The sequence below is a fragment of the Hibiscus syriacus genome, unplaced genomic scaffold (genome assembly GCF_006381635.1).
Source record: "Hibiscus syriacus cultivar Baekdansim isolate YM2019G1 unplaced genomic scaffold, ASM638163v2 tig00110045_pilon, whole genome shotgun sequence".
Classification (NCBI taxonomy): Eukaryota; Viridiplantae; Streptophyta; class Magnoliopsida; order Malvales; family Malvaceae; genus Hibiscus; species Hibiscus syriacus.
Genome location: NW_024062575.1, coordinates 350037 through 374762, shown reverse-complemented (window position 1 = coordinate 374762; position 24726 = coordinate 350037). Strand labels below are relative to the sequence as shown.

The 24726-nt window shown below is 34.5% G+C and overlaps 5 protein-coding genes across 7 annotated transcripts; 3 read left to right on the top strand and 2 right to left on the bottom strand.

The window, feature by feature from the left end:
- The first annotated feature begins 491 nt into the window (after positions 1-491).
- Positions 492-3194, top strand: LOC120213968. Its single transcript, XM_039211999.1, has 5 exons — positions 492-878; positions 1417-1662; positions 1983-2064; positions 2765-2843; positions 2933-3194. Exons 1-5 carry the CDS (start codon positions 588-590, stop codon positions 2982-2984), a joined length of 750 nt encoding a protein of 249 aa, XP_039067930.1. The 5' UTR covers positions 492-587; the 3' UTR covers positions 2985-3194.
- Positions 3195-5769: 2575 nt separating this feature from the next.
- Positions 5770-10381, bottom strand: LOC120213965. 3 transcript variants are annotated; one of them, XM_039211996.1, is made up of 8 exons: positions 9698-10381; positions 8575-8742; positions 8265-8366; positions 8071-8172; positions 7838-7957; positions 6891-7028; positions 6427-6720; positions 5775-6128 (listed from the first exon to the last, which is right to left on the bottom strand). In XM_039211996.1, exons 1-8 carry the CDS (start codon positions 10193-10195, stop codon positions 5847-5849), a joined length of 1704 nt encoding a protein of 567 aa, XP_039067927.1. In that variant the 5' UTR covers positions 10196-10381; the 3' UTR covers positions 5775-5846. The 3 variants fall into 3 exon arrangements, with proteins under 3 accessions (XP_039067928.1, XP_039067927.1, XP_039067926.1); XM_039211995.1 differs by having other exon boundaries at positions 5777-6128; positions 6891-7037; XM_039211997.1 differs by lacking the exon at positions 8575-8742 and having other exon boundaries at positions 5770-6128; positions 6891-7037.
- Positions 10382-13546: 3165 nt separating this feature from the next.
- LOC120213966 (GRAS family protein RAD1-like) lies at positions 13547-15253 on the top strand. The gene has a single exon (XM_039211998.1). The coding sequence runs from the start codon at positions 13547-13549 to the stop codon at positions 15167-15169; it is 1623 nt and encodes a 540-aa protein (XP_039067929.1). The 3' UTR covers positions 15170-15253.
- Positions 15254-20466: 5213 nt separating this feature from the next.
- LOC120213963 (nucleoside diphosphate kinase 2, chloroplastic-like) lies at positions 20467-22507 on the top strand. The gene is made up of 7 exons (XM_039211993.1): positions 20467-20730; positions 20843-20899; positions 21420-21506; positions 21717-21797; positions 21879-21991; positions 22083-22132; positions 22257-22507. The coding sequence occupies exons 1-7, from the start codon at positions 20506-20508 to the stop codon at positions 22322-22324; spliced, it is 681 nt and encodes a 226-aa protein (XP_039067924.1). The 5' UTR covers positions 20467-20505; the 3' UTR covers positions 22325-22507.
- Positions 22508-23202: 695 nt separating this feature from the next.
- Positions 23203-24014, bottom strand: LOC120213964. Its single transcript, XM_039211994.1, has 2 exons — positions 23755-24014; positions 23203-23661 (listed from the first exon to the last, which is right to left on the bottom strand). Exons 1-2 carry the CDS (start codon positions 23843-23845, stop codon positions 23282-23284), a joined length of 471 nt encoding a protein of 156 aa, XP_039067925.1. The 5' UTR covers positions 23846-24014; the 3' UTR covers positions 23203-23281.
- Between the last annotated feature and the right edge of the window lie 712 nt (positions 24015-24726).

Sequence of the window (24726 nt, the reverse complement as noted above, 5' to 3'; positions counted from 1 at the left end):
TAACCATTTTTTAATAGTTAGGTTACGGTTAGAAAAATCTCGTAATCGTTATAACGGTTAACTGACCTTTTAGGCTAAATGATATGATTAACTGTCCATGAACAACCATAGTTTAAGCAACTAAAGTGAGGAAGATAGTTGACTGAAACAAAATTATCCCTTTTTTATTATCTATCCTAATTACCTTATTTAAAGGGCTTATCAAGTTATCAAACTCCAACGGTAGTTTCATCTTCAATATGGGCTGAATTAAAATTTACCGTACTTAGACTTAACTAAGTGAGACCAAGCAAATTTAATAAACAATTTGATATTTGATGTCAATTAAATTCAAATTTGTTTTTTTATTTTATATATTCACAAATCATTTAATTTTAAATATATAAATAATTTAATTTTACATATTTTTTTAATAATAAATCGTTCACATTGCATTAGAAGTTTTAAAAAAAAATTGAGAGTTTAAAGGAGGAAAAAAAGTAAATAAACAAAACGCTGTCGTTTTCTTTGTGCTCCAAAACCGCGAAGGAAACCCGTAAAAAACAAAAGTTTCTTCACTCGGGAAAAAATTGGCGGCACCAGACGAGATGTCGAACTCAACGGAGCAAACCCTAGACGACGAACTTAGACCGTACGACCGGAGCCCTAAAAATCAGCTACGTGAAGACCAACAGCAGGCTCAAGAATGGGAGACCCTAGCTCGAGCCTGGGTAAGTGCGTTTCCAGAAGCAAAAGCTGTGACCGTGAGCCAAGTCGAAGTCTGGATCGACTCAAACTTCGGCTCGCTACCAGCCGATCTCCAATCCATGCCACGATCCGAGCTCATCGAAAGACTCCTCTCAATCCAAAGTTACCTCAGATTTCCCTCCCAGACCCAGGTTTTAATTTCACTTTCTCTTTTTCCCTCCCAGACCCAGGTTTTAATTTCACTTTCTCTTTTTCCCCCCCAGCATTTATTACTGTGAGTTCTTTTTTGTATAATAGATGGTATCTCAATCTCAGTTTTTAATAGCCTGATCACTGTATTAGTTTCTTGGATATTCCTAGCCACTGATAAAAAAAACGGAAAGAAACGGTTCCAGAAATTATTCAATAAATAAATAATTCCGGGTTTTTTTTTTTGCTTACTGTTTCGAATGCTTGCGATGTGATTTTGTCAAGTCATGGGGAAAGGTTCGGTGATTGTAAGTTACGACAAAAGGCGTGTTTTCTTTAATTCTTAATTTAGGAATCTCTCTACAGATAGACTGAGTATGATTTAGATAAGTATGCACTGAAATGAGAAATCTCTACATGCTTTATCCAAATCTGTTAGTAAATTTTATGGGCTTTTGTTTCTGATGGACTGTTGACGTTGAGGCTGAAGTTTTATGTTCTTTGTGCATATCTCTTCCTTTTGTATTTCTCTTTTGGTAGGAAAGAGAACCAAGTCAGCATGAACTTCCGCCTGCTCGGTTTCAGCGCACTGATCAGTGGATACCAGTCTATTCATGGTTAGAATCTTTGGATACCGATGAAGTGGTCAAATCTAAAGAGATTTCGGATTGGTTAAATGATAACCAACAAGTCAAGGACCAATTGTGTTCCAGGCATTCTCGGTACCATTTGATGCACTATATAAAAAAATGCCATTTAAAGATATTAAAAAGGAGGGAAAAGAAGGTAATGATTCTTCTCACTTGTAATGTTGGTGCTGCAATTGACATTTCATGTTTTTATGTGTTCTACTTTTGATATTCAGTCTTGTAGTGTATGTGAATGTTTAGTTTATTAGTACATGTGTGATGTGCCCTTATAAAAATCTTTGCTTTGTGTGTTATTTATCATATTTATGGCCTTAAATACTCATTTCGTAGCGTTGAACTCATGAAGAATAATCTTTCTGTGAACTCATGAAGAATCAGCTTAAGCTTGCAAATTTCAGCTGATACTTCACTGCTTTGTACTAATTCAGATTAGTGTCACTACTTTTACTTGAACAGGTTGTACCGCAGCCCTTGAATAAAGAAAGCGTTTTGAAAGTGCGGAAGGATGTAGTGGCAAAAAAACCAACACCAGTACCAAGTATGTCCGATTTCTGTTTGTTTTAATGATGATTAGTGTAGGTTTGGTTGTTCAATACCAACTGAGTGTCTTTTCTGAGAGGAGAGACATAATCATTGTACACCTCCACACTTGCAAATCCTCCGCTGCATGTATGAAGATGTAAATGGCAATTTTGCTTAAGTCAATGGTTTATGATCATACCATTATTGCTATTAACTAAATTTTAATGGGATGTTCCTCAGTGGCTTTATTTTGGGCAGCAACTTGCAGCTGCAAGTTGTTCGGTTATTATCTTTTCTTGTTTCTGACTCTTACCAGATTCTGTGTTCTTTGTGATGATGAGGCTTAATGGCTATGTTGATGCCTAGATACCAACTTACAAGCTTTTCCTTGGTCTCGATTTGCCTTGTTTGCGTTGTCTGTTTTCATGAAAAATGCATTATTTTGAACGCTTCTTTCACCTGTTTGTTTGTTTGTTTTACACTCGCTTCCTTCTCTGTGCTTTCTCAGTTTTTCATATTAAAGTAAAAACAATCTAATCATATTTCATATAAATGAGAACAGCTAGAATATGTTTGCTTTATGTAACATGTAATTGAATATGAACAATGAGCCAACATAATATTCAGCATGTTATTGAAGAGTTGTTCTAATGTTCTTTCATGCTTTGCTTTTATCTGTTACTTCAGTCCAATTCTCTTTTTCTCATGTTATTTAGGCAATCCTTTGAACAATTTACCTAAAGATAGTGACCTCTACATAGCAAAACGGAACGAAGCTTTACGCAAATATGAGATGTGAGTTATTTATTTGATTGACCATTTATGCTACAATTAATAAATGATTTATCCCAATTTGTTCAGTAATTGTTGCATTTACATTTCAGCTTATTAGAATTGGAGAAGAAGCTTGCCCCTGTATTCTCGCGGAAGAAATGAAGGGATCTGAACCGAACCTAGATACAACTACTCCATGCTTGTACTGATAACTTCGTTTTCAGCATGAGGTATAGATTTTGCATGTGATTAGACCATAGTGATTCTAATTCATGCATTTTATGTGCAAATATTATCGTTTAGGAATATTATGCTATAATCTTTATTCCGCAATTGTTTTGAGTTGTACTTCTTTGCTTGATTGTTCTACCTTTGATGCGCCATCACTGATTCTGACTATTTAACACAATGGCTGAGAATACATCTGGCCAAGGAAATCAGTAATGAGAGCAGTATTTTGTGCATTAATTTGTTATATTGTTCTGTCTTTTCTTTTGTCATGAAGAATCTGTCTGGCATCTCCATACAGTCAGCATGATCCCTGATATGCATGTATGATTTTGCTAGCTCTAACAAAACAAACAAATTTCTTTAATCGCCTAAGGCTGGCTAAATTTATATATCCCTTGGAACAAAAGCGTGCCATTGTGTAATATACCAACTAATAGCAGTGTCTATATTGTAGGATTACAACTAATAAATATACTTTGATTCCCAAATAATTTTACTAAAATTCGTCATTAATATCAACCGACCATATAATTTTTAGCTCCGTTTTTCTAGGATCTCCTACGTGTCTTAGGGTGCGTTTGGTTCACGGAATGTAAGATTACCAGTAGGAATAAAAGATTACCAGGGAATAGGATTACTGGGAATGTTGTATTTTATATTTGGTTGGTTTAGTAGGAATGTAAGATTAACGTGTTTGGTTAAAGGAATAAAAGATTATTGGAATGTATATTTGACCAAATTGTCCTTATTATATATTTGTATAATATTACAAATTGTAAAATATTTATATATTTTCTTTAAAAAATTAAATTCATAATATTTATATATTTTTTTACAAAATTAAAAATATAAAAAAAGTTTAATGAAAGGGTAAATTTTTTTTAACCCTTGAACTTCATTTCCGGTAATGTTACAATACTTAAGGGAAGGGAGGTAATGACATTTCCGGTAATATATTCAAAAAATTTACTATTGTTAATAAAACATTACCAAAAATGAGATTCTCTACCAACCAAACATGGGAATGTGGGATTTTCATCCCATGAGAACCTCACAATCCTTGAACCAAACACTCCCTTAGAATTTTGGTTTTGCACAGTTAGTTTTACTCAGCCGGTTGTCGACGATCACCATCCGGCTGTTGTGGACCCTCCGGTTTCCCTTATGGTGGTAGAAAGCCATGCTGTCGAGAAACGGATGAAAGTACTGGTTTGGCCCCACATGTGTGTACTTGAAGTTGTGGGTGATTGTCTGATGGATGTGGTTCAAGTGGAAGACGCCCCGCCTATTTCTCATGGGGAGCAAGCCTCCTTATGCGGCCATGGTAACGGATGGTAACGGATGGTAACGGATGGAATTAAGATGTTACAAAACGATAAAGAAGAAAATTAGAGATTTGTGGCGGATGAAAAAGCTATTGAGCAAGATTCTTTAAGTAAGGTCAGGGGTTCGAATCCTGACATTTACGAATAGAGCAAATTGGGTTGGGAGGGTCGTTCTCACCTCTACAATATCCGATCTGAATTAGTCGATCAATAGATCGGATATTAATAATTAATTCAAAAAAAAGCTATCGAGCTAATGTAGATTTTGTCGCACATCCAATTTATAATGAAAAGGTATTCAAAATTCCTTTAAATATTTTTATCAAATAAAATTAAATTTTTTTATCCTTTTATAAATTATAATCATGTAAGTATAATTAAAACAATTTTCTTTATACAATTATCATGTAAATAAAATTGTCATATTAAACAAATTATTACCATTGTTTTTTGACATGAAAACAGTTAGTTAAATAATAAGTGTTATACTTGATAAAAGATATTATAATAAAAAAATATAAAAACTTTTTTTTTTGATAATTTTGAGTTAATACAATATATTATATATTCAAACTCTCAATCATTTAACAGTGAACACTCGTATATCTTGCATTAATGATGCTCAAACTTGAAATCTCAAGGGATAACAAAATTCCCTTAATTATTGAGGTAATTTGGTTTGTGAAAAACAAAGCAAAGGATAAATTGTAAAAGATTAAAATTTGAATTTTCCATCCTTTATTTTAAAGCAGCTTGACTAAAAAAAAAAAAAGGTAAACTACGTCAAATTCGACTAATATTGTTTTATCATTGAATTTTCAATTACTTCAGTTATTGTACTAAATTTTGATTTTAGCTTCAATTAGATCACCAGATTATTAACTGGATAACGTAGATGATGATTGTCGATGTGGATTTTGAAAAAAAAATAGATTGGTTTGATTATTTTTTATGCCTAAAATAACATAATGTTATTGAAGAAAAATTAAGAAAAAATATGAAATGCACCTCAGACCTCGGTCACCCAACTATTAAGCCATATTATGATTTAACAAAAATAATGTATATATATTATTGAAATTAAATCAATTTATTTAATAATAGGAAGTATACAAAATGTATCAAGTTATATCTATTTTTTCAGTTTAGTACTAACATTTATTTCGTTCTAGTTTGACACCAAACGTTTCATTCCGTTGTTTAAAATGAGTCAAAGAGTGACGAACCGTTAATTTTGACCGTTAACCCATTAAAAATGCCATCTAACAAAAATTTTAATACTAAAAAATGATTTCTGATTACCCAACTGGAATTCGCTTCCAAACATTCTTTAAAATCACTACATCTAATAAATATTTCCATCAAAACTAACATAACTTCAACAGTAACCCTTATTAAATAATAAATTACAAAGCTATTACTGTAGTCTAAATTACAAATTATTTATAGAAAAGATATGGGGTTTTAACTAAAAGAAGATGTGGTTACAAAGCAGAAGCCTACCTGATTTAATTCCATGTCGTTGGCTCCACATTTCGAGGAGAAAAGCTTCCTCAGTTTTAGGTTTTAGATAACCATCCAAATCCAACTTCATCGTCTTCTTATTCGAACAAGAGATTTGCCTTTGGTTATTTCCACCTCCAGATCCCGCGGCAGTTTTTGAAGGACGGCAATCGCTAAATTCTGGGCTCCAGCTCCCTCGGCTGCTGCTCGTCAATTGATCGCTTATTTCTTGTGCACTCACCACTTCCTATATCATGCCAATGCAGTATATGTATATGCACACAAAATCAGCTCAGCTCTGCATTTCTCAGTTAGGAAGCAAGCATGGCAATACCACCCAAACTCGGATATCAAATTCAAGAATCCATTACTCGTATTGGAATAAAATATCCGACACTATTTGAATGAAAGCAAAGGTCCGCTCAGGATAACAAATCTAATATCCAAATTACAAAATTATCAGAATCTGCAAAAACAAATCGAATAGTGTCGGATATTCAATTTTTTACTATCAACTACCATAGCTAAATAGGGAATAAGATTACCTGAGAAAGATTGTGTTTATTCTCGCAAGAAAAAGGAGAAACATCGTTAGAAGTCTCCCACTGTAACCAAGGCAGCATTACACCATCCATTTCAACAGGGACAGATTTAAACACCGTCGGATTCTGGAAAATTGGTGTCTTTGTTATTCCCCCCATACTTGAACTAGTAGTATCACTCCTGTCTCCATCCAATGAAGAAATATCTGTATCTTCAACATTCGAAATGAAATCTTCAATATACTTTTCAGCCTCCTCGGTTAATTGCCGGGACATTCTATATCTGTCATTGCTCCTCTGCAACACAATTCAGATGTTGATAAAACAATAAAAAGAAATGTTCAATCACCTTTCTTACAAAGAACATCAGAATCTAATGGATCTAAACAAAGAAAATGGCATGGACTCAAAAATAACCATATAGAGTACAAAATCATGCAGTATCGCATCGAGTGTAGAAGTTGTACTTTTCGCGCTTGTAATGGTTTCTCAACAACCACGTTCTTTGGTTCAGGAAGCAATTCTTTGACAATTTTAGAGAGCTCTCTACCATGCTGCTCCTCCAACAGAATCTTAGCTAATAAATCTTGTTTACGCTCCTCAGACTGCACAATCAAAAAGTAAAAACCAATCACTAATGTTTTCAAGTTGAAGTGCAGAGATTAATTAAGGAAATTAATAACATCAAAGATTTAAAAAATATAACATTTAATATTACATTAATAATTTTCTTCTAGTCTAGCGTAAACCATAAACAAAAAAACCATGCTGATATGAATGAAAAGTACTAAGAAAAGTTACTTTTCTCATCAAAAGGAACTAAAATGCAACCTTACTTTTGGTTTCCAGTATAAAGCAAAAATCCAAAACAAGTGTTGGTTCAGGCTTACCGTAAACCAATAGTATTAAGTCAGAACCAATTATACCTGGAACATAAATTGGTCCAGGCACAGGGAACTAAAACTGGAACAATTTTTTACTTCTATATAACATTTATCTCAATAGGAATAGTCTTCTTTGGTTTGTTTAGTAGGAACTAAATACGATTTATTGAAACACAATAACATTTTTGGAACTTATATAATTTTTTTTGTTTATATAAACATATTTTCTAAAGTTTGTGAAATTCTTTACTCAATAATGTTATCATAAACTATATGTTAGTGGAATTCCCAATAAGGAACGTGTGTACCTATAAAAAATTGTTGGGGAAATAGTGATTTCTGGTGACAAAGGTCAGAACCAATACATCTGCGATGGAAAAACTACGAAGTTTGTTGCATAGATTATTTAAACCAAATGCACACACTAGTATTTATTAGCTCATTCAAACACTTCTGTAAGTATGCAGTACCAATAAACCATAATCGTCACATAAAGGGAAAGTATTGCACCACAGAATGTTGATTTGTACCTTTTCCAATTTTGTTGTACACTTCCTTCTAGTTGCAGAAACAGCCTGATTTACATCAGAATTGTCAGGTCGCAAGCTATCACTGATTGCTATGCCAGGCTTCTTTGTTTTAACCATTGACTGCATAAACCAAGATGCCATCCAGGTCAGCAAACAAAATTTGTGAAACAAATTATGCTCATGTAGGAGCAAATAAATCATCAATCATGATCACCCAAAAAAAAAATACAAACTTGTACAAGTTGTGTCTTGATCTCTTCCGCAGCATGTCTAAGCTCTTCTCGCATTGCAGCATATAACCCACCATTCACATCATCCCCGATGGGGTGCTCCCCCTAGCAGGCAGGAAACATAAAAGTGAAAGATTTAGCAAAACATCTCCTAGTGGTTATTGCATAATTGTGATTTTTTAAAACATTGGAGCAACCTTTTTCTGTGCATAAACCGCTTTTATTGTCCTCTCCATCCCATTATTATTGGAAAGAGCAGCATCCCTCCCCTCATCATCAGTTATAGCAGAAGAGTGGCTCTGATTTAATATACGTAAAAAATTCATTAAGCGAGCAAAATAAATTTGGTATAAATGAGTTTGAACTTTGAAATATTCTAAAAGATATCTAGGTACAGTGAGGATTAACACAACCACTAAATAGCATACTTATATAAAAATTCCACAAACCTAAATGGGGAAAGTAAAAGTTAGAATGCTATTTTTCAAAGAGATAGATAATACTTACAGAATAGCCATCGTGATACTTTAAGTCTTTTTGGCTGAGAGATCGTCTTAGGCCTTGTCTATTATTTGAAGCAGTTGGCTTATGAGCGGATGATGTCTGATTTTTTCCAACAATAGAACTCTTCATACTAGCACGGTTGCTTGAGTTATGTGAATGATCTAGATCACTCTACCAATTTAAGGAACAACAATTGCATACACATCAACAAATTAGTATTCTTATTATTATTCATAGTAGAATGAAAAACTAATAATATTCATTAAAGTCAGCCTCATCATTCAAGTTGACCAAGTGCAGCTGCACATTACTATCTATCACCAATGATACTTCACCTTTAATATTACTACAAGAAAATAAGCATATTTGACATGCAAAATTTCTAAAGTTCCTCATTCACTTTCATCAAATGCAACACAAATGTACCAAAACTGATAAAAGATTACCTACTATTCAAGTATAGAAAATGTACCATTCAATTATAGAAAAAAGATTTGTCATCTGAATCAAGAACAATTATACTATGTTATTCAGACTCGGATGTGTGTCTAATAAGGATATATGTCATTATGGGTACGAAAATGTGTTCGATATGGGAGTCAAACACTGGTACTACAAGAAAAATGAAGAGTCAAGGCAACATGGCATCCATAAAACAAATGTCACTGAAAGAGCTTACGATTCTAAATTCGGAACATAAACTTAGCAATGATACTTGCAATACCATAAAGAGCTTGATAGTTATTGAATACTTTAAAAGAGAAATCAGAAGTCCCTGTCAAATACTCCCATATTTTTCTCATTTTGGCCAATTTATTTAAACTTTCATCAAAGCAATGCCATTAAGGAGACCTAACAAGTGCATGCCACAAATGATAAAAGTTCTAGTTGGCTGGTCCACCTAAATTTGATCTTTGAGTCCAAATTAAGCAGACGTCAAGCACAAACAAGCAAGCAGATAGTTAAGTCCAGTTAGTTTAACCAAATTTATACGCCTAAACTAGGCCACTAAGCATTTACACAACCAATCAATCTGATATGACTACAGAATTCGTCTAAACAATGAGCTCATGCATAGGAATAAAAACAAAAGTAATGTAGAAAATGATGATGACTGCAATATTACCTCAGAATCGCTAATCTGATACCGAACAACCGAAACCGATCTTCTCCTCCTGGAGCTAGCGGTGTCCGAAGTTAGCCTTCCTCCAGCACCACTATTTACAGCACTACCTCTGGATACTTGCCTAGACACCGACCGTCCTCTCCTCTGAGTCACATTCTCTCCTCCTCCTTTACCATTGTGTGGTGTGACGTCATTAATCCGGGAATTCGAACGTCCTCGGAGTGAGGAGTCAAAGAGCTCGATAGCAAGATCATCGAGACTAATCTCCGGGAAGTCCGTCCCCCTTACGGTAGTAACGAACTTAAACTTGTTCCTCGGAGCCGGAGTAGGCTCATCGTCATCGTCACCGACACCGGGAAGCCGGCGGGAGAATCTGCTGAGACTCCTGGCGCGGCGGTGGACGGAGGAGGAGGATGAGCGGTCGGAGGAAGAAGAGTCACCGGGAGTGTTGGCGACGGAGGCTCTCTTAGTTGTTGACTTGAAAGATGAAGTTGCCATTGAGAACAAAACCAGAGAGAGAGCGGAGTGACTGGTCGGGGGGAGGGGGGTTTTATTAGGGACTTAGAGAGGAAATCTTACGATTTGAGGGCATTTAATCTTTGAATCCACCGAATCTAAAACGTAAGGAAAATACAGCTCAACGAGGAAGACAACGAAGAAAGATTTTGAAAATAATGAAGAAGATTGGCGGAGTGGTCGAAATCTTGACCAGATTTGAAATCTGGAGATTAAAAAGGCTATTACCTTTATTTTTTACATTTTAAAATATATTTAATTTGAATAAATAAATTATTTAATAAAGTATTTCATAAGTCCATTTTTAATTAAATTTATGCCGATTTTCGATTTTAATTCGACTCATATTTATAAATTTTTAAATTTATATTGATTATTTATTATCTTAATTTGAATTATTTCAAATTGAAAAATCTACTGTTCAAGAGTTAACGGGGGCTGAGTTTATAGGTCTACCCGTAAAACAATGCTTTATGTTTACGGGACCAGAGGGCTTCAAGATTTGGGCTTATCTCACCTACTCTTCCATGCATTATTTTTATCACATGCCTCATTCAAATAAGTTGATATCCATTTATCAAAGGCATGGGACACCATCCACATTTTCACATGATATTCATTTATCTACATTTATAATTATTTACTATTATATTTATTAATCATTTATATCAATTAAACGAGTTAAAGAAAATATTAATTTTATATAAAAATATTTCTTTTAAAAACTTATTTGAAAACGACCACACAATGAAAATAATCTATACGTAAATATTATTAAATATGAGCTTGATCCTTATATGTATAATTTTAAATTATTTTATTTAAAATCATATAAAATATTAGAAGAACGATAACATCATTATAAAATATTAATTATTATTTAAGCGAAAGAGTATTTAATTAGAAGTGAAATAAAACTCAATAGCTTATTGTCAATAGGCCTGTAAATGAACTGAACGATCAGCGAACCGTTCATGAACCGTGCGGCGGAAAGTTCGTTTATGTTCGTTCATTTATGTTTAACACAATCTTCTTAAATCAATTTTGGTGACCAATTTGTAAGTATCTTAAAAATATTAATTAATCTGATATTCTGATGACAAACTCCATAATTAACCCAATTTTATTTGGAGATTAAATACAATATGTTAACACGTGAGGCACCTCGCACCTATATTCATTTTCCCCTTTTTTCCCAAACCCTAGTGTTCACTGAAGAGTGGAGATGATCGGTGAAAGCTTCAAAACACGTTATATTATAGTGCAATATGAAGTTTTACAGGCCTGTTTTCATCTCTTTCTCTGTTTTATTTGGCTTAATAGTTGATATGTAAAGTTATTGTGGGTATCTTCACATCTAAAACTCAAGAAAACATCATACTTCTTTCTAGAAATAGATGGGAAGATAAAGGTAACAATCGGAAGTATATGAACATCAGTAAAGAGAAAAATATAAAGAATTTGCCAGAAAACAAAACAAATGTTTCTATGCAATTTCTAAAAAAAAGAGTGTAATAGTGGAAGTAATGGGTTTTCCAAGAAGAACTCAAAACTCATTAATACGTAGAAAATACACTTTGACAATGAACTTTTGTTTTCATAGTTCTTGTGTGACCTTTAGTTGTGGAGTAGACTTTAGGTACGTTAAAATTTTGAATGGTGGTTTAGCAATAATATCATTTAGATATGTAGCATTGAATGGATTCCGGATCTATGTTATTGCCTTGTAGTCCAATTTGTACCGTTCGAAATCTTCATGTTGTTAAATTTTCTACTCTGCCAATGGAAATGACCATTATTAACAAATCTCACTAAAGTCTGACATTGATGTCACAAAACTTTTAGCCGGTGAATTTATTAGAATAACGTAGTGGAAAATGATTGTTCATATTTAATCATGGACCACTAAGATAAATGTTATAGTGTTAAATTAAAGTCGTGTGAATCATTTAATATATTTAAAAGATCGATCGAAATATCTGATATCTTCAAACATTTCATCACTGCTAATAAGCTCTTACGCTATTTATCACTGTAGATTTGGTTGATTTGCATTGTCGACTATTTTTCATGAAAGAACAATGGAAGGTAGGGTCTCCAACGTTTATGTTCGTGTTCATTTATGTTCGTGTTCGTTTATGTTCGTGTTCGTTTATGTTCGTTTATTTATTAAATGAACGAACATGAACATACATCCGTTCGTGTGCGTTCGGTTCGTTTACAGGCCTAATTGTCAATTATGAGATGAACTAATGACTTCATTGATCTAATTCAGGCAAGGGTAACATAAAAAAAATGTGTTAAATATAAATAAATTTATTGTTTTATATATTTTTATATTTATTATTATATTTGAATATGTGTCGAATATTACTTGTTTTTTTAAATACATGTATTTAGAGAGCTGTCACGTACTCTACGCATAAAAATATTAAATGCAAATAATTAGAAGAAAACGAAGAGTGGGAATAATAGGGCAACTTGATTCATAGACGATGTTTGGAGATAGGAACTAAAATAGGGTGCCCCGGTTGTATCGAACAAGGTAAAGAGCAGCGATGCAATGGGAAAAGTTAAGACTAAATTGTATTACAGTAATAATAATTATATTTGTCCTTTTCATCTTTATGTTCTCATTTTCAGCCGGCGAAGCCTCTCATGTGACACACCTTTCTGATTGCTAATTGCAATATGTCCATGTCCATGTCGCCTCTGGTACTTGAGCATAATAATAGTCGTAAATGAAACTCTATAGAAATGTAAAGAATTATTGAGAGTAGAAACCGATTGGTTGCAGAGATTCAAAGCTTGTGACGATAATCATGGCTGCAGGTGCAACTTGTTCACAATAATGGTAAATGGAGATCAGGTTATTGGTGGATTGGATCAAACACAACACAACGCTGATGGTTCAGCTGCAGTTGGAGGGGTTCTTTGTTCTGAATTTATAAATCATTCTCGTGTATTTTCTTTAAATTGAAAACTGTAAAAGTCAAACAGAGTATGTGGGACTGCAGAAAATGACCTTTTACCATGTAAAGGAAAAAGAAAACATGCTAGTTACCACCTAGTGCGGAATGGGAATGGTACAAGGGTTTTGTATTGATAAGGTAGTGGTTGCCCTAGGTATACTTCTTGTCCTGTTTTGCCTGTCTGAGGTCAAGGGCGCAACGCCAATCAATTTCCTCCAAAATTTCTTGATGATGACGATTTTACAAGAAAAAAACTCATGGTTTTCAAGTTTTCAGTTCCTTATATAAACAACCCTAGGTCCGCTTTAGGCTCTTTCAGGGCTTTGTTGATGATATATTCTAGAAAGAAAAAGAAAAAGAAATGGCCCCAGGTGTTTTGTCAAACGAGCTTCAAAGCTCAGGTAGGGTTGAACAGGTGACTGGAATGGATCTCAAACGTTCGACCATAGCTTTTTGTTCAAACCCTTTCCTGCCTCTACTGACGAACAACAATATTGGCGTTGATTATACCCGCCGTTATTTAGAAGATACCTTCAGAGATAATAAGAGGCTGAAACGAAATATCAGTATACCCGAATCGATCGGAAGCTCCGGAAGTGTTTCTAATGGTGGAAACAGTGACGGTAGCGGAGGGATGAGTCGGAGCGGCAGCAATGGTAGTTTGGGTTGCTTATCGAAACTTGGCTTCAGAGATCATATATTGACTTATAGCAAAAGATACCTTGCTGCCGAGGCAGTAGAAGAGGCGGCGGCGGAAGCAGTGAGAATGGCTACTGGTTATGAAGAAAACGGAGTCGAGGAAGACAAAACGGCTTACGGTATGAGACTGGTTCAGCTTCTCATCGCTTGCGCCGAGGCGGTGGCTTGTCGCGACAAGGCGCATGCATCGGCGTTGTTATCGGAGCTTTATGCTAATGCGTTAGTCTTTGGCACGTCGTTTCAGCGGGTGGCTTCATGTTTCGTGCAAGGATTGGCGGACCGTCTCAATTCAGTTCAACCCTTAGGGACGGCGGTAGGCCGTGTCCAGCTGCCGCCGGTCATGAACATAATGGACATCAACGTGTCGGATTCGGACAAGAAACAAGAAGCGTTCCGCCTCGTTTATGAGAATTGCCCGCATATTAAATTTGGTCACTTCGTAGCTAATCTAGCTATATTGGAAGCCTTTGAGGGAGAGAGTTTTGTCCACGTTGTGGACTTAGGGATGACCCTTGGTTTACCCGAAGGTCATCAATGGCGTCACCTTATCCAAAGCCTCGCCGTTACCACCCTCGGTGGCGGCAACGGCAAAAAACGGTGCACACGCCTCCGAATAACCGCAGTCGGCCTCTGCGTTGACCGGTTCGATACCATCGGAATAGAACTTAAAGCATATGCAAAATCCATGGGAATCAACTTGGAATTCGTCATAGTCGAAAGCAACTTAGAGAACCTAAAACCCGAAGACATCAGAGTATACGATAACGAGGTTCTTGTCGTGAACAGCGTTCTTCAACTTCATTGCGTTGTTAAAGAAAGCAGGGGAGCTTTAAACTCAGTTCTTCAAATGATCCACGAGCTGTCCCCGAAACTTTTGGTGCTGGTGGAGCAAGATTCAAGCCACAATGGGCCCTTTTTTCTGGGTAGATTCATGGAAGCACTCCACTATTATTCAGCAATCTTCGATTCGCTGGACGCCATGCTACCCAAATACGACACCAAGCGAGCCAAGATGGAGCAGTTTTACTTCGCTGAAGAGATTAAGAACATCGTGAGCTGCGAGGGACCCGATAGGGTCGAACGGCACGAGAGGGTGGACCAATGGCGGCGACGGATGAGCCGAGCAGGGTTCCAGGCTGCACCGTTGAGGTTGTTGAGTCAAGCCAAACAATGGCTCGGGAACAATAAGATTATCCATGGTTACACCGTTGTTGAAGATAAAGGGTGTTTGGTTCTTGGCTGGAACTCTAAGCCCATTATCGCGGTCTCTTGCTGGAAATGCTGAGAAACGACAACATGCAACTTGTTTGTTTAAATTTCAATAAGACAATGTTTCCGTTAGCGGGATTGGAATGGTTCTTGTAAACCACTTTGTGATTTTATGTTTTAAGAAACTTGTGATCAACATCAATAACACAGCTTTCCGCCATTGAACAAGTTCTGATGATGTGTGAACAAAAATTAAAATAAAAGAAATTGTGTGATCTTCGTATGTGCAATCAGATTGGACTCACCTGTATCTAAATCAACATTCAACCCTTTCTTTTCAGTGATTAAACTGGCTTTAGTTTATTCAAATTTTGGGTCTCACTACAACAAAATGGGTTTGTAGCAGCGTTTGTAGATCAAACGCTGCTAAATTTTATCTGTAAAATATCACTTTTCATTATTATTCGATGATTTTATTAGTTATGTGCAATGCCATTTTTATTCGTGTCTATTATAAAAACAAAAAATTAACTGGTCTAGTGGGATGAGACACTAGATCCTTTAAGAAAAGGTTGGATGTTCGAACCCTAGCGATTGCGAATGGATTATTGGTTATAAAAAAAGCCGGCAAATCACAAAGTTTGATTACTTAAGTTCAATAAATAAAAATAGTTGAGTTTGAATTTTCGATGTAAACAATGATTTTTCTATGTCAACAACGAGGTCCAAGGACAAGGGAATGGGAGGAATTTTTAGTTTTCAAGGTATTTTGTCCATTTCTTTCTGTTCATTAATGGACGTTTTAGTAGAAATCATTTATTATAATCTAAGTTTTTTCTTTTAAATTAAAATTTAATTTAAACTTTTTCATTAAACAACGTTTAATCTAATGTTTTCCGTTGATCGGTTAGTTCGAAAACCTGTTGTATAAATCTATTTTGAGAATAATTCTCTCAATTCAATTTACTTCATTTACGACTTTAAAATTTAAACTTTTGACATTTCTTAGGAGATTTAATTCATCATTCCACTAACCCAATTGATTGTTGTTTTTATCGAGCATAATTCAATAGTCATTTTGTTTAAAATATTTTAAGATTTAGTTTATTTTTAAGCTAGTTAAAAAAATTTTGCTTCAATTAAATGAATTCGTGAAAAAATGACTCAAAAGATATGATAAAAGCTTTAATTTGTTAAGATTATATTAAGGGTAGGAGTGTTCAAAATTCGGTTTTAACCGAATTAATCGATCGAATCGAATTAATTTGGTTAATTCGGTCGGCCACCGAATTAGTTCTGTCGGGGAACGGTTAAGAGTTTTTTTTGAAATTCGGTTAACGGTTAATTCGGTTCGAAATTTGTTAATTAACCGAATTAACATTTAAATATAATTACATTAAGATCCTGAGCCGACCCAATCCATTTAAAACCCATTTAAAACCCAAATCAATATTAATTAATTAAAATAATCTCAAAATTAAATGCAAATTGTTTGAATCAAATTAATTAGATATTATTTATAATTAGATATTATTTAAATTAATTGTAAATTGTTTTTTTAATTAAAAATATTAAATTCTAAAATTCTAAAGAATTTCTGTTAATTCGAAAATTAATCGAAATTTATTCGGTTCGGTTAATACTTTCAAAAAAAAGTTCGGTTCGGTTAACGGTTAAAGAAAAAAAAGTTTGGTTAATTCGGTTAAGGGTATTTCGGTTCGGTCGGCCACCGTTTTAACCGAATGAACACCTCTAATTAAGGGTTCGTTTGATTCACGAAATGTAAGATTACAAGAGAGAATAGGATTATCGGAATGTAACATTACCTAACACATTACTAGGAATGTTGCATTGTTGTGTTTGGTTCATTTAGCATAAATGTAAGATTACAATGTTTGGTTAAAGGAATAAAAGATTATTGGAATATATATTTTACCAAATTGTCCTTATTATATATATATATATTTTTAACAAGTTGAATTATACTATAATTTTACTATTATTAATTTATATATTTTCTTTAAAAAATTTAAATTCATAAAATTTATATAATTTTTTTTACAAAATTAAAAAGATAAATAGGTAATGAAAGGGTAAAATTTTATTTTTAATCCATGAACTTCATATAAAATTCTAATTATGGATTTTTTTTGTAAATCTAAAATAGTTTAAGGATAAATTTGCAATTTAACCTTCGGAGAATTTTTTTTATTTAACGACAGAATAAGTATATTTTTTAAAGAAATTTTTTTAAGGGCATTTTAGTCTAAAACACCGGAAATGTAACAATACCTAAGGGAAAGAAGAATCATATTCCCAGTAATAAACCCCCAAAATACCACTGTTGGAAACAACTTATTACCGGGGTTAGAAATCTTTATCATCCAAACGAGAAAATTATATTTCATTCCTCCGATAACCTCTCATAACCTGATCCAAACACCGCCTAAGGGTTTGTACTTTTTATAGGATGGGTCATCCTCAATTAAAACTTAAAAGAGCTGTGGGACCAAATTACCTGTGAGCAACCAATGGAGACTGGCAAAGCATTGCTAAGACAACATTGCATATATCCAAGAAAACGGTAAGAAAATAGTTTCTCCTCAAAATAGGCGGGTCCTTTGGCCTATAAGACACTAACGAGAGATTTCTAGCAATAATCCATGACAAGAAGGGCTTCTTCCCATATCCAAGATTGTATGCACGTAAAGTGTGACCCCATTTGGGTGTCCTTTAAATGATTTCATGGCAGAGATCTCCTTGACGAACAACTCCATTGACTCACGATATATGATTTTTTGCTTCAGGTAGTTAAGATGGATGTTTAAATTTGAAGTTACTGTTTCAAGCTGTACAAAGAGATGTTGGGTTGAATTTCATGCTTTAGATAGTACGCTTGCTCTTCTCGATATTCAACATCCTCGATAAAATGGTGTAGTTGAGCGTCAACACGTGCATATTTTGAAAACTGCTCTTACTCTTCCAGCACAAGCTTCACCACTGCATATGCGATTTTGGTCTCAAGTTATGCTCAGTTGTACTTATTTTTTAAATCGATTGTCATCATCTGTCTCTGTCTCCTCGTGGACATGGAACTCTCATGCATGCAAGTTGATCATGCTAGAAGAATAATGAGCTTCTTTCAACCAAAAGTCTTAGCTACTCGATTTTGAACCCCTCTCGTTTGCAGGCTTAGTTAAATCTTCAATCTGATTGTTTCTTTTACTCTATTTGGTTTTAGCTTCAACTTCATCTAAAGACACTTATATGCTATTCTACATTAATACATAACAACTGCTTATTCAAATATGGCTCATCTTGGCCAGATTACCAGTTCCTCCAAAAGTCAAATTTTTTGGATGGCGTGTGGTTCGAGATGCGCCTCCCACGGGCTCTCGCCTAGCTCAGGCGGGACTAGATGAAGGTGGGTGCTGCTTTTGTCACGACGAGCTTGAATCTGCCCTACATGCTTTGTGTCACTGTGATACTGTGGCTGGTATCCTTGCCATGGGGTGGGTTCTCATCAGTTCAGTTTCATGCACCGTCCAATGGAAACTTGTTATTCTCTTGTTATCAGCAGATGCCTCTCCATCGCTTCTCACTTTTGTTGGTTCTGCTATGGTCAGTCTGGTATCGTCGAAACACTTTCCTCCACGAAGGGCGAATGATTTCAGCTTGGAGAGTGGTCATGTCCAGTCGGTCATTGTGTTCTGCTTTTTTGGCATCAAAGGGGATTACAGATGCGTCGTTCATGCCGCAGTTAACTCATTCTGAGCGGTGGCATAAGCCACGTGTACAAGAGATCACTATTAATGTAGACCGTTTTTTCCCGATTAACTTTGGAACTCCAGCTGTTGGTCTTATTGCCCGAGATCATCATGGGATGGTGCTTGCTGCTCATGCTATTCCTCTTAACTGCCCTTGCGATGCGGCTACAGTGGAATGCCAGGCTATCACACAAGGTATCCATCTTGCATTAGAATTTTCACATTCAGCCACCCGAATTGAAAGTGATGCATCGACGGTGGTTCAACAGCTACTCTCCTCCCAAGGTGATCCATCTGTTACTGCACTCCATCTTGCTGAAGCTAGGCAATTGTTACCGATTCATCGACATGTTACTCTTCATCCGATTCGGCGATCCGCTAATAATGCTGCCCACTCCTTACCACAGTTTGCTTTAACTCTTTGCAGTCCTAGTTATTATGTTTATGATTATCCTCCTTGTCTTTCAAATGTTCTTATAACTGATGTCATTCATGGCTAGTAATATAAAGCAGTCTTTTTTCAGAAATATATATATATATATATATATATATATGGCTTTGTCCATGCATGTAAAACAAAAGCAACAAAAGGGAAACAAACCATTGTCCTTATACAAACAAATACTTGGTCCACAATAATGGAAAAGTTTGGAGATGGTGTTCGTAGACAACTCTCACCCACGTGTGCTATACCTAGGTCACTTAGGTTGTTTTTGTTTTATTTTTCAATTTCTAATTTAGAATTTCATTAATGAGTAAAAGACTGAGGGACTAAAATTAAATAGATTCATAACATAAGAGACTAAAATCACTTTTTCTCTTTAAACAGATGACCAAAATTAGGGGTGAGCGTTCGATCGAGTTCAGTCAAAAAATTTTAAGTTATTCGAGTTGACTTTATAACTCGGATTTGATTTGAAATTTTTTCGAGTCGAGTTAAGTTGAAATTTTTAGTTTCTAATTAAATTTAATTATAAATATTTATAAAATTATAAAATTATTTAATTCTAATTTAAATGATATTTTATAATCATATATAACATATATATATATATATATACATTTTTTTTATTTTTTCATATTTATGTGATTTACATATATTATATAAAGTCGAGGGACTCAATTCAAACTTCGACTTAAACTTGATAACTAATCTCCTAATTACTAAATATTTTGAGTTATTCGAGTTGTATTTTACAACTCGATTTGAATTTGAAATTTTTTCGAGTCGAGTCGAGTTTATAAAATTACAATCTGAACTCAACTCGAGTCGAGTTTTTTCAAATCGAGTTAAGTAAAAAATTGCTTTTTCGAGTCTAGTTTTATTCACCTCTAACTAAAATCAAATAAACCAAAAACATAAAAAAAACCACCCATAGTTTACCCTTCTTTTATTTGATTTTGATTTAAAAAATAATAAGAATAAATAGGTAAAAAGAAAATAAACGACAGCATCTATTATTTTCAGTTATTTAATTTTAAAGTTATATTGTTCTGTTTATTTTAAAGGGCAGTATATTAAAATTAAGGACTTTATTGGTATTTTTTAACAATAATTAAATATCCAAATTCGGTAACTTGGGCTTTGTAAAAGGTACTATAATTTAGGCTCGTGTGGGGAAACCGAGGGAAAGGAAAGAAAAAGATGGAAGCAGTAACATTATCCCCTTCCCTTACCACATCAGCGGCGGCGAAGCAAAGCAGCGCCACCTGCTTATCCTACGCCTCTCGCAACAACCTTAGGGCGAGCCACTTAGCAGCATTCCACAACCAAATCAATATTTTCACAAAATCCCCTTTCGCTTACACCAAATTCCGTGCTAGTAAATCCACTCATAGAATCTTCCTTCCTCACTTGGTCGCTTCATTGGTTCGATTCTAATTTATCTTGCTTTAACTGGACTGCCTATTTCTTTTAATTTTTTGAAATTTTGAAGTTTATATTGTTGTTTTTTTGTTTAATTCTTTGGTTTTGGCTTCAGGAACAAGTTGAACAAAGTTACATCATGGTTAAACCTGATGGCGTGCAACGTGGCCTTGTAAGATTTGCTTCCAATTTTATTTTTGTTTAAATCTTGTACTCCATAAGTATTTCTGGTTTTTGAGTTGCTTAAGTTACCCATTTTTAGTCTTAAACCGTTTGTTTTATACTGGTTTATGACTGTATGTGCAGGCATTTTCAGTAAACGTGTCTTCCTGTTGTGTGTATTGTACCATGTTACACTTATTTGCTATATATATTAGTTCATGTGGAAGTATTTGCAGTAGACTTGATAAATTATGCATTGGTGTTGTCCCTGGGTAGTTTACCATATTTCAATTAAGTTTTGATATGCTAATTTGTATTATATAAATTTTGAGCCATCCTTATAATCGTGCTGTTTTGCTTGTACGATTATATTTTGTATCATGATTTAGTTAATAAAAATGTGTGCTAGGTGATCGTGTCGTGTCTAATCTTGTGATTCTTGTCGAATTTAATTTTAGTACCCAAAAAAGGGAATTGTTTATATTGGAATTTTGGTAATTTTGGTGCTGAGTTTTATTTTTCTTATTTAGGTTGGAGAAGTTATTTCGAGGTTTGAAAGGAAAGGGTTTAAATTGACCGGCTTGAAGCTCTTTCAATGCCCCAAAGAATTGGCTGAGGTTTGTAAGTTTGCTGTTGGGTTGATATTTCATGTTTGCTGTTGGGTTGATATTTCATGTTTGCTGTTTTGGTTTACACTAAGAAATCTAATGTCGTCATCTATCGATTAATTGAGCTTGGCTCGACAATGATTTAGCCACTAGAAGTGCTTTGTTCTATGCTTTGGAGCTTATTAATAATATACATTATTGGTGTTATGATGGTCATAGGAACATTACAAGGATCTCAAGGCCAAGTCATTCTACCCTACACTGATTGACTACATTACTTCAGGACCAGTTGTGTGTATGGTATGATTTCATCGAATTTCTTCCCATATCGTAAGTTCCCAGTTTGATTGAGAAATCTGATAACTATTTGATGTTTTCAAGGTATGGGAGGGTGTCGGTGTTGTCGCTTCCGCACGCAAGTTGATTGGATCTACCAATCCTCTCCAGGCTGAGCCTGGCACCATAAGAGGAGATCTTGCAGTTCAAACAGGAAGGTTAGCCTCTATCTGCCCTGTTTTCTGTTTCTCTAACTAATTCCTCGACTTCAATTTGCTGTAAATATTCTGATAACTAACATGTGTGCAGGAATGTCATCCATGGTAGTGACAGCCCTGAGAATGGCAAGCGTGAAACCGGTGGGTTCCTCTTAACACTATAACAGTATTAAACCAACCATTTGTATCAAGAATGGAAGGTCCAAGTAGTTCAATTTTGTATCCGTTTATTTAGACGTTACTTTTTATCTGTTTCCATGTATAGCTCTTTGGTTCAAAGAAGGCGAGTTATGTGAGTGGACACCTGCTCAAGCACCATGGTTAATGGAGTGATCTTTAAGCATACTGTTGACGGAGGCAAAGCACTCAGTAAGTTACCGTCTGATATCATATTTTCAATGCCAAAGTATCCATTTAAGATGTAATTGCAATACTAGAGCTGCAATTTGTGTACGAATAACAAAACAATTTCATGTCGGACTCAAAAGATGTGAATTTCGTTGTTAAAAGATTGAAGCAAAGGTTGTTTCAAATGAATTTTCCATTTTCAATTCAACCGATTGGGTCAATTAGTTTGATAATTCTGTGCTTTTTATGTTTCGACACAAATTGAATGTAAATTTAATATAATTTGGTATTTAGTATATAGTTAATGTTAGGAATGGCAAACGGGTACAATTTCGTAGATTTCGCACCGTATCCGTTTCAATTGAGACAAAAATAGGTATAATTTTAATAAATAGTGGACGGGTGTGGATTTAAAAAGTGATACCCGTCGCTGGTAGTGGACGGGTGATGAGTTTGAGATCTTACCCACCCCGCACGCCCGGTATCTGCCCACCCACTAAATACCTATTAAATTTTAGATAATTATGAATTTAAGTATAATTTTAAAAACTAATTTATAAATCTTAATATTGTATAAGATATAAGTTATAATTTAACCAAATATTATTATGTTTTCTTTAATAAACGTGGGTGTGAGGATAAATTTGAGAATGTATTTGTGTAGGCATATGTAGATTTAAAAAATTTTGTCCATTATAGGTGGTGGACGAGTGGTAAATTTGAAAATATTGTGTGAGTATAGGGATATGGGAGGGGGTATCCACCCTGACTCACCCATTTGTCATCCTAGTTAATATAAAATTTTATAAGAAAATATTTTTATCAATATTAAATTTTAAAATTATATATGTAATGGCATGAGTAAGAAAATAGTAAATCTAATTGGAAGCATTTGGAGTAACAAATTTGCATGCTTAAATACCAATGCAAGAACCCATTGAATCATGTGATAGTACTCCCATTGTGTGTGGTAGATTCATGGTTCCCTTCTTTTGCTCTGCTCAAAGATTGAAACGAACTCGCTGAAGCATTGATGTCCATCATTAGAGTTTCATCACTGATTGTTGGAGTGCGTTGACGGGAGTTAAATCTGGAAAACAAGTGAATATTTGACGTACAATTGCTCCGCTGCAGAGAAATCAATTTAGAATCGCCTGTGGATTGGCAATCGCTTGAACAATCTGTATCGATTACCATAGATTCATCACCGGAATGCATTTCTTCACAAGCCACGGGAATAGTTCCGGAATGGCAATCGGTTAAATCCACCGGCGAAATTGGGTGGAACTGACAACCCAGTTTAAGCTTCATGAGTGTAGTCTCTGTAGGTTACAAATGAAAAATAAAAGGAAAGCAAAGTTAATGTTTGATCTGAATGGATTCGTGAAATTTTGAAGAAGAAAATTGAGAAATACCGTAGATGGAAAGAGAATCGTGTTTGATGATCTTGGAAGGGGGACTCGCGGAGCTGTCAAGTGACGGCGATGCTCTTACTCTTCCAAACATCTCTGTGTTAGAGATACTATTTTCGCCCAAAAATAGCTTTGTTTCGAAACAAGGATCTTAAGGTATTTGAGGATGGCGGAAACGGACGAAGAAAGGGAGCTTTGGATTGTCTGGCGCCATAAATTGAAAAAGCGGGAAGCGTATCTCGTACTCTTTCCACTTCTTTTGGGCTTCCGGTTCAAGCTTTTCTCCATGGCTGACCCACCCACTCCCGTTAAGTTAGCCTTTTCTTTTCTTATATTTTACTGGGTAAATTACATGTTTAGTACCTAAATTATTATTTTTAATCTATTTTAATATCTAAACTTTCACTCTTTTTTTCAAAATATACCTAAATTTTAATTTTTGTTTCATTTTAATACTCGTTCAAAATTTAACATTTAACTTTATAAAAAAAATTCAAAAGTTAAGTACTAAACTAGACCAAAATTGACAATTTAGATACTAAACGCGTTAAGCTTTTAATGACGGATACTAACATGAAACAAAAACTAAACGTTATATACAGTTTTGAAAAAACTTAAAAATTTAGACACTAAAACAGATCAAAATTAATAGTTTAGGTACTAATTGCATAATTCACCTAATTTTATTTTAGATAATTTATTCTTATTTGGATCATCAAATTTTAAAAAATAATATTTTAATCATTAATGTTAGACTCACATGATGTCATAGACATATCAATTCGTTAATAATTTGTATTATGTTTATGAACTTCATGACATTATAATCGTATTAAAAATATCTTATTAATCTAAATCTTGGTACCCTCATGCATTGAGAATATTTTATAATCTAAATATACGAAGAAGGAAGCGTACAACATATCCATACCAGCAGCCTAAAACTCACAGCCAGGGAGTACAAAAGCTGCATAA